The sequence below is a fragment of the Anabas testudineus genome, chromosome 5 (genome assembly GCF_900324465.2).
Source record: "Anabas testudineus chromosome 5, fAnaTes1.2, whole genome shotgun sequence".
NCBI lineage: Eukaryota > Metazoa > Chordata > Actinopteri > Anabantiformes > Anabantidae > Anabas > Anabas testudineus.
Window position 1 is genome coordinate 8,670,815 of NC_046614.1, and position 10,625 is coordinate 8,681,439.

At 40.0% G+C, this 10,625-nt stretch overlaps 1 protein-coding gene across 2 annotated transcripts; it reads right to left on the reverse strand.

The window, feature by feature from the left end:
• Nucleotides 1-473: 473 nt before the first annotated feature.
• On the reverse strand, nt 474-10,135 carry fam219aa (family with sequence similarity 219 member Aa). 2 transcript variants are annotated; one of them, XM_026349503.1, is made up of 6 exons: nt 9,918-10,135; nt 5,988-6,084; nt 4,830-4,923; nt 4,227-4,307; nt 3,207-3,261; nt 474-2,802 (listed from the first exon to the last, which is right to left on the reverse strand). In XM_026349503.1, the coding sequence occupies exons 1-6, from the start codon at nt 9,975-9,977 to the stop codon at nt 2,644-2,646; spliced, it is 546 nt and encodes a 181-aa protein (XP_026205288.1). In that variant the 5' UTR covers nt 9,978-10,135; the 3' UTR covers nt 474-2,643. The 2 variants fall into 2 exon arrangements, with proteins under 2 accessions (XP_026205288.1, XP_026205287.1); XM_026349502.1 differs by having other exon boundaries at nt 3,186-3,261.
• Nucleotides 10,136-10,625: the final 490 nt, after the last annotated feature.

A 10,625-nucleotide genomic window follows, 5' to 3' on the forward strand; every position in this document is an offset into this window, starting at 1 on the left:
TATTTATTTATTTTTTTGTATATGTTGCATTATACACAGAACTTTTAACACCGTTAAAACCTAAATGGAACCACTTAACAATCATCATAATAAGCATCTGACAAATAAAAAGTTTCTGTTTGTATATGAATTATTTCCCATACATAGAAATAAATTAAAACACACACAACTTAAAATAAATAACTTCTGTTACGATGCATTGCCTTTGACTCCAAAATCAAGAAGTTAGTGAAGCTACTCTTCAATTTACACAACATTGGCCAGAAATAGTGCACTCGGTAAAGATGACTCTTTGACCCATGTGTGAATCTATCAGTGTGATATTAATGATGGGAAAAAAAAAGCACCATATGCAATCACTCAGTCTGTCCCTCATTGTTAACATTAACTGTACACAGCTACTGGTCTGACGTTCACCTCTGCTATTAGCTGCATTGGTAACATATTACCTAACCTACTCTATTGTTTGTGTCCTTTTTTTTTTTTAACTAAATGTAGTATCTAGGTACATGGCACTTTATTTGAAAGAAATGTGGTCTAGATAGTTTTTGTCTAACAGTAACACTCATCCAAGGTTTGAATAAAGTTAGAAATTAATTTAGTTTTTTTTTACTCCTTCAGTTGGCTTCAGTTTAGTCTGCAATACACGTGTACATTTGTTCACCACACATATGCTTGCAGATCTGGCAACCAACAAAGAAAGCGGAACAGAGTTATTTGGAAGTCAAACATTACTCACTGCATCTCCATTCACTGAAATGTTTAAAGAAAATCAACAGATCGTCAGTTATGGTGAATCAAAGTACTGCCACATAGATAAAAAGCCACTCAAAATGACACCGGTGCTGTAGATGCACACAGCATTTCAAATGAGTCAACATAATATACACTACAGTGTATAGTGCCGTTTTGAAGAGAAAATGTTTTAGATGTCGTCACAGAATGCATGATCAGTAGTAGTAGTAGTAGTAGACGACTAACAGTATACCATAGTAGTTGGTTAGAAACCTCGGCTTGATCTTCCACAGAGTAGATTTACATGCAAGTGACTGTTACCACCTACCAGGGAATTGCTGATATCTGCAGAGCTCTAGAGATATCTTTAGAGTGACAAAAACATGAAAATAAATATATATAACAGTACGCATTTAGTACTTCTACACAGCAAGTATACTTGCTGACTTGACTACTTCATTTTCCGCATTGTGGAAAACACCTATTGGCATAAAGCACTGACTATGAATAGCTGTGTACGCTACACTTACAGCTTTTGTCCCCAAATCTGAAAAATGTGTTTTTACTGAAACTCAAAGGGGCTGTGCGTAAATATACAATTGTACAAAACAAATATGCTTAAAGGAAAACCTAAAGGAAAGGAAAGAAGGGAAAGCATTTTATACAGTCGTTCTCTTAAAAATGCAATTAAAAAAAGGAAAAAGTATTCCTATCTGGGTAATGTGGAATTACATCCCAGGCATTCTTAAGTACAACCAAAAATTGCACAACTTTCCAAGCATCTGCACATACAGTATTGTAAGTATTTCATAAATGTATTAATCCGTTTATAACCACATTCAGTAATGGTGACTGCTTCTGTGAGCGTCTTAAACATCCACTCATGTCGGGGCTAACACGAACAAACACAAAGGAAATACACACTTACTTGTAATACATGAGCTGTGCTGCCGTCGTTTGTGTCTAAATCTACTATTTACGTTACAGTAGGTAGACCGAATTATTACTATGCTTGTGAAAACAGTCTCATCTGCACAAGGATGTGTTTAGGGGTCAATAAAAACTGATAATTGATCTGCGAAGGCGGTTCATTGGACACAGTGTTAACAGGCAACATGCAAAATTAGTTGTTTTTACCTCCTTTTTAACTGAATATGAAACCATGAAGCAGCACAACCCTGGTGTAACAGACAAACTTCTGGACTTACTATCCTAATGTTGTGACTGCAAGCATTAGTGTTTTATCAGCACTTTAATGTCTTAGCATTACTTTCCTGGATGCAATCAGACACGTGTGTCATTTTCATGTCTCACACATACTGTATATACACAGTTGGACGAAACAGGCTGGCTGAAATGAACAGCAATGAGAAAAAGAAAACACTACAAAACCTCCGGTCTCTTCTTGTTCGTTGAATCTGACCATCAAATGACGCATGCATGCAGAAGAAGCCCGTCCCGTGGATGGTGCACAGTAGTGACACCTCATCATCGTTACGGGCCATTTTTCCCATTTTTGTTTTGTATCTGTTCTTCTACAATGTCACAGAATCCTTCATGGTCCATGTGAAGCAAAATATCCACAAGCACAGGATGGAGAAGTCAAGTGAGGGAGAAGAAAAAGTAACACGTTTCCTAAGAGGTAAAGTTTTTGCCACCAGTCAAATCCACACAGAACAAACAACACAAAAGTAAGATGCGCAGACCTACCATAGGAGGAATGTGCACAGATACTGTACATTTGACTAAAGACTTGACAGTTTTCCTTTTCTTATTGTTGCGTTTATAAACCCTTGTTTTCCCTTTGTGCCTTCACCAGTTTTTCTTCCTCGCTGCCACTCAGTCAGTAATTGGCCACAGTGCAGGTGGCAAGCAGGAGACCTTTTTTTATGAATGGAGGAAATGGTGCTACTGGATTTGGCAGGCTGTTGAGGGAGCAGCCTGGCAGCACATACAAGTGGGGTTAACTGCTTTAGGAGGGATCAGATCCAGGTCCTCGTCATCCGGGATCTCATCGAGCCGGTACCCATCTTTTAGAAGTTGGATATTCAGGTCCTGGTTGATCTGCTGTGGAGTCCAAAGAAAGAAGACAGCAGCAGTATTTCAGAATAATTTTATGGCTACGAATGCTCTCATTAATTTAGTTAATATGCAGATTATAGGTCTTAAAACTAATGCTGATCTAAATTATTAACCGTAACTTTCAGGAACAGAAAGCAGCCAACACATATAACAATTCGGTAATGGGACAGGAAAAGTGGAACACCCAAACAACAGATACTGCAACAAGAACAGATGAACAGGAATGCTGGTGAATTCTTGGCAGAGCCAATATATGTTTTTTTCAATGAGTGCAAAAATACCTGGTGTGATTATGGAACCGGATGATCAAGCAGTGACATTGGTGGGATGACACAGTGTAAACTGCAATATAATGTGTGTATAGATACCTGGTCCCTCAGACATCTCACCTCGGCTGAGGAGTATCCTGATGAGGAGTATCTGGACATATCAAAGTCATCATCACTGGAAAACAGGACAAATCAGCAGTTAGAAACACAGGCTTACATACACAGAATGCAATATGAAGATTCCTAATCCCAGCATGGGTCAAGCCTAGAGAAATGCTGGGTGCTACGTTACCTATAATTCAACTCAGTCTTTAATATCGCACTGGTAAATGCCTTCGTATTTTAAAACTTTATGACTTCAATCTGTAAGACTTTGAGCTTTACATTTGTACACACACACATATGAACTGGCAGAAAGCGTGACATGAAAACAAAGAGTAAACTTTTTCAACCCACAGAGAGAATCTGTGCTGTTATCTATGGAAATCACCCGCTTTCAGGAGGCTGATACTAACACACTTTTTATATAAAACTTTATCTGCTGAGCAGTTATGCTCATTTTTCTCCCAGACAAGTAGCCTGTGTTTCATACACTGTAAATAAATAAAACAGAGACACATTGTGTAAAGGGTGTGCACATTCATCTAAAATACGGACAATAAACAAACGGGGGTCCTGTGTCGCAGTGAGTCAGAAAGCATGTCAGAGGGTGTATATGATGCAATACACGCTGTAAGCTTGGGTGACTTCCAGAGTGTTTATGTCACATGACACTGTGTCTCTCGTGTAGCAGAAAACAGAGGGCACAAAGGGTGGGACTCATCTGTGTCAAACGCAGACCTGCTGGTGCAGGCTGGAAGGGAGTGCTCCCACTGAGCCGCTTTTCCCTGTCCAAATCCTCACCCCACTATCCTCTAATCCCGAGGCCCTGGGAGAGGCTTTGCCCCTTTTTAGGATCCCTTCTGTTGACAACTCTCTCGAGATCTCTCTATGGATTAATGTAGCATCGTGACAGAGCGAGAGCCATAAAACTACAAGTTGGCCAATTTGTGTTTTATCACCTTTTAGGTCAGCCTGAACAATTTGTTCTGCTGAGTGCCACGTAGAAGTCTGCGTGATAAATCCGAATAAAGCACATACCTGTCAGTGTCCAGAGCTACCAGAGGCTTCTCATCTGGGCTCTGGTCTAAAGAGGAGTAGCCTTTGTTTGGCACAACCAACCTGTAGCAGAGAGGAGAGGAATGCACAATTCTGTGTTACAAATATAGAAGTAGTATTATACATTCGTCACAGCGTACTTGGTGCCACATAGACACAAACATTTGGGCTAATCTGCAGCCTACAGACGACAAGGCAGTCCTAGATTATCTTCCTGCCAGAGACTCTGGGTTCAGACTAGTCAGTCGCCTTTCTTTTATTTCCACTAATCCACGAGGGAGTGGGATTAGATATAAGACAGTTGTCAATACTGTGGGTTGTATAAGGTTTATGCTCAGTGCTTTTACTCTTTTCCATTTTCAAAAAAATTGTTGAAATGTAGAAAGTCTGATGGGGTTCAGACAAAGCTCGCAGCAAATAAAGCTTTTTGTGTCTCTGCGATTTGCATTTTAGTTGGTGGCGGGTTTTTTGTGCTGAATGGAGAACAGAAGATACAAAACCATATTGCTTGTGATGCTAATTAACAAATTTTCCGTGGAGCTGGTCAACATAACAGAGAAACAAACAGGCAGTGGAGGCTGTTACCGTGTCCTGGCGTTCTTCTTGGGTTGCTGATTGACAGGACTTCCCACGGTGCCATTCTTCACTGATCCCTTCCTGGCAAGGTCCCTCTGTTTCTCTGGGAAACCACAGGATGTGAGGACATTAAAAATACAATAATACTTTAATGTGTGATATTATTGTCTTTTTGAAAATGTCATGCTCCAGCTCAGGTTCACGGTGGGTGGATGAGCATAAAACTGTGCACAGGATCATTGTCTAGTCAATGTTAGCATTCACATTTAGTCATTTGTCAGATGCTTTTATCCAAAGTGACTTACAGGTCAACACACACAGAGCAGCAGCAAGTTGGGGTTCAGTGTCTGGCTCAGTGAAGGTCATATGGATCAAACTGACGCTAGGTTCGGAGGAAAACATACACTATCTTGTGAGCCACAGCTTTCAATAAACAGCAGCTTGATGACCATAAGTGATAGTTATATTAGTACAAAACTGAGATCGGCTGCTATCTAATCATAAACATGCTACAATGCAGACTAAACAGTCTGAATAGCCAGCACAGGCGACTATCAGGTATACAAGTGATTAAGACTTGTCTGACATTGGAGATAAGTAATGTCTGTGGCGATCCTGCACAGGCATGATAGTATATAACAAAGTATTTATGTTATTAAAATATGTTGTTATGTAATATGGGATTGGAAGAAATCACAGTTTCTAAAAAATAATAACAGTTTAGCAAAATTAACAGTTTAATGGTCTGAAATTTGAAAACGTCTAAGATATTATTAAAGAACAAACAGAGGACAGGGTTTCACACTGCTGTGATGGTACAGTACAATAACAGAGGCAGCTCAGAAGTAGTCCGACACCTCTGAGAGCATGGACGAATTATACTGAGGAATATATGTAATGTCACGTGCACGCAGTTCTTCAAGTGTCAATTATATGATGCTGGACATAAAAATAGAAAAGCATGTTGGTGCTTATTTTGAACCAGCATCATACAGTAAAACAATCCTGTGGCGGTCGATGGCAAATTTCATACACTAAACTTCTACTGATGTGCTGAATGCTTTCCATTGAATAAAACATTTCTCATTCTCTGTCACTGCTTATTGTTCAACCTTTAGAGCACGTATTCATTCTATGTATTCATTTGCAGTGTGTTGGTTGCGATACCTATTTGGACTTGAAGTGGTGAGGGCTTGTAGTTCATGGCCACGGTCTCTCCCTTTGTATCAGTGTCTGCCTCTGAGGTGGACGACGCTGCCGGATCCTAGAAAGAGAAACACATTGTACACCAAGCGCTGTGATATAACAAACGTGTGCACAATCTTATAGATTTCAGATATATAGCACCAGTATGTTAGGCACCGACTTTGGTGAACATTGTTGTGTTGCTGCTGCAGAGTTTGCTTATTAAGTAGCTAATAGACATTCAACTTGTACCCAAACTGTTTTCTAATAATACAATCCCAATCAACTTGAGCTATATTTCCTTCGGGCACCTGAAATTGAACACAGTGTACAATCAGGGGGCACTCTGAATAAAAAGCTCTGATTCATCACCAGGCTAGCACAGGCCCACACGGCCCAGGAAATCAGCTCTTTTTAAGTCATGCTTGTGTCCAATGCACTGGCAAGATTTCCCAGGCCTGTGGGCTACTATAGATGCCTGGTTTGTAACATCAGAAGGCTTGAGTGTTCTGCCCATGTCGATGGCTCAGTTTCTTTTATGTCTGAGCAGTGATGGCATGGGGAGGAGGCTGTGGGAAAACAGAGGGGGTTGCTGTTGGAGCCACAGTCTCCCCAGATTGAGTGAGGGGATTTGGGCCATGCTTGGCCTGCTCTGCCGACAGAGCTCCACATTATGTTGATCCTACAGGCCTCCCCTTGTTGCACTATGAGGGACTCCACAGCCCACGTGGACAAATTCTACCAGACGCCTTTCAACAACTCTGTGCTATCACTCCCAAGAGTGAAAGTATCTATATTTAAAGAATTCTTCAAGCAATTCAATGACTTGAGCTACTTGCTGTTAAAAAAGTTAAGTGCACATAAGCTTAGATCATTACTTTATACCAAGATAATGTTTGATCCTTACGTCTTTTATTAATGTAAAGAACATTTGCATGTTGTTTTTTAACACACTTAAAAACAAGATGCAACAGCAACACAATTGAGTAAAATTGCACAGCAATATGTAACATCTAGTTAATGTACAAGTAAAATAATCAAGAATAAACCTACTTTTTTTTTTACATTAGAGAAAAAGGCCAAAGCCTTTTATCATCATCAGCCGTGCTTATTACAATGGCAACTGGATTGTACTGCAATCGCTACATTCACCTCTGTCCATTCTCCACTTTTCTATAGGAACTAGCAATTGATGACAGCATGAACATATTTTTTAATGTAGTCCAATGTGGCTTCAGTGCATATAATCGTCTTTGTCTGGTAATCAAGCAGACTGCACACTTAGTTGAAACAACTAACAAGAGCTACAGCAGTAAATACAGTGCACATCTAAACAGGAACTGTGAAAGAATAGCACACAGGTGAGGTTTTTCCACTGTAACAAGCACAAACAGGAGCTCTTTCTGTGCTTTGACAGGCCCTTCTCTTGGATCATTAGGCTTACCCAGAGGACATTTTACATTTTATTATTTGTGTTTTTCCCGACTTCTGTTTCACCATAGAAAGGTGCCATGATGAAGTAGGGTCATATTGTCTCTCAAATAAGATTATTGTTTTGTTTTTGTTTTTTTCAGCAGAGCTGGCAGTGATTGATGATGTGGATTCAGTATTAAGCTGTTAGTGACAGGATTGGCTGTCATTTAATGAACATAAGACAGCACAGTTACTTATACTGGAGAAGCAGGTTGCCCATAATAAACAGGTTAGAATTACTTTTAAATATAACAGCTTACATTAAGTCAGTCTAACGTTTTGCCTGAAGAAATGGCCATAAGTGATAAGTTCTTATAGACCTGTTACTCATGTCCTTATCTTTTGGGTACCTAAGCAATAGGTAAGCAGTGGGTATCAGCCAGTAGCATCCTAAAATCTCACTTACATAATTTGAAAAATTCAAATCCTGTTGCACCCTGTAAGATCATGCCAATAGTAACTCACAAACGATTAACACCTTAACTAAGACACCTGGCACAACTGACTTCTGTGTACTTAAAGTGAAATGTGGCAACTGTCCCAATGTCTTCTCCATGGTCACAAAATGTACACATCATCAGCCTGTCCTCCTGTTAGCAAGTCAATTTACTGCATGTGAGGATGAAGAGCCGCAAGGCTGCTGACACAGCACAGACACCAAGCTATTGGTAGGATTATACAGCATGGCCCCACGCTGGCCAATAGCAATGAAGACTAAGACATCAGGTGACTATTAAAACAGTTGCATGCTTTGCTTATTACAGCGGCAACTTGATTGTAATGCAATCGCTGTGGGTTGCAAGACAATCTGTCATAATTAAATTCAGGTTATTGTAATCTGTCTCAGATTTCCTTTATCTAAACTGGGATTTCATGTTTACATTTTGCAGTTTGAAGCTTGAAACACCTTTCATTGATGACGCACAAATTCAAACCACCCATGATTCCATATAAAGCTGTTTTATTTGTGTGAAATTCATTCTCAGTCACGAGGCAGGTGCATTCATGCCATTTAGGAATAACAATGACGTTATTAGCATTAAAATGCACAGCCATTTGTGTCACAATCACTGTGATCATGGCACAATCAGACATGGTGTAAATGCAAATGTATTGTGTCAGTGGCTGAAGCTGTAAAAGATAAGTAGTAACACTTACGAGATCCACAGAGTTGTTTGACTCAGGCATGATAATTATATGAGATTATATAGAACAAACTGTATGGTTTCAAGAGTTTTATGGCAAAGGGTGACCACTGAAACACTGCAGCCACACTCCAAGTGTCACTTGAATCTCGATTAGATTCAGTTCTACAGGAATATCACTAAGGGAAACATGAAAGCAGACTAATCAGATCTTCATGGAGAGAGAGCAATAGCTGCTCCGTTAAAAGGGAGACTTTCTGTAGTGGAGTAGTATGTTCTATGATTTAAGCTGGAGTTTAGCCTCAGGGGTAGTAGGGCTGAGGACGCACAGCATGAACACTAAAACTTGGAGCTGGCTGCTTTTGCCTAAAGCCATAAAGGCAAATGCTTTAAAAAGGAGACAGCTTTAAGACCGCTTTGTCTGAAGTGCAAAGGATAAGGCTGGTGTATTAGAATTATCTATGGTAATAACAGGCTGTACTGCTGCAATGAAAGCTCAGCTCTATTTGTAATGTGGAGAATAAGGGGTTGTTGGTGGGTATATCTTTTCAGATTTTGTACAGCGTGCTTGTTGGGTCTCTGTCGTGATAGGATCCAAGTAGATAAAATGTCTTTAAGTTGCATTGGAGAAGCACAGAAAACATTAATGTGATGACTTCAGGAGTATATCAATTCTATTTAACTGGCAGGTGGAAAACTTGTCATTTAATAAAACATATTAGGGAGAGACCATTCACTGTAGGCCTGCACTGAATAGCCATCACCATCATCATCACCATCATCATCATCATCATCAGGGCTGCAGTCTGCAGTATGGCTTCAACACAGAGCCCATTCACACAGCAATTGGGCTCACAGCTCGTATACCCATCCCGACCCAAATAACACGTCACCAAATGACGAAAGGTAAAACAACAGGATTTGGATACGAGCACATACTGAGGTGGACTTTAAAATACAATTAAATCACGACTTCAGTCAAGTGCGTGGTTTCTTATTATGATATAATACAATGACTCGTTGTCTGTTATTTAATTGTGTTGTATGTAGCCTGTTACTTATGTAATCGTTCTGTGGGGAGAGATCCAGCCGCTATCCGTTCATCCATAATAAATCTAACGCTACACCCATCCCATAGCTCCACTTTGTGCTACAGCTATCCGCTAGCTCTCACCGCGCAGATTACGAGTCATAGCTGTCACGGTAAAACCACATACGAAATAAACACTGCTGTCCTCGGCATTCAGTCGAGAATGATTTGCATAAGACGTGTTTTTTGTCTGTCCTCTCTTACCAGAGGCTGTGTCTCTCCGTTGACTGGGGGCACTTGGAACTTGTCGATTTCTTCCATCATTTTGGCAAAGCGTTGCAAAAAGGAGACGGGATTTTGATGATAAACGACGACTATTCGTCAACTATCCCGTTTTTGTTGTGCTTCTTATCGCGATCCTGCAGTATTCAGCATGATAACACTTCGTTTTCCTCCATCCTGACAGAGGTGACTCGACAGCAAAGCAGCAGTAACGCCCCACTTCCGGGTCTATACATTATTCATTAGGTGTCTGTCCAATCATAGAGGAGATCACGTTGAAACGCGCATTGAAGCAAATTAATAACGAACTAAAGTATTTAATACGTTTAGACGAGTTCATGCTTATTCGCATTTCATTCGTTCTCACTACTTCTCCCATCTAAATAGCTCGACGAAACCATCATTATTTTTATCCTAAAACAATTCTATCATTATCCCAAATATAACAAAGCAGCAATACGTGTGATATAAAATATTACAGGCGTTCAGGCCTTATATAATGTCCCCATGAGCCAATTTAATTAAAATGCCTGTGCTGACTAGGAAAAGGGGAAAAAGACACACTTATTATTATTGATAATAATAGTAATAGAATAATAAATGGGCCAGCGAGCTCTATCTGATGATGTTTATCTTGACTGTTTATTGGATCTTTGACCTCTTTGGTTGACCGAGCGAACCGGCTGGTTG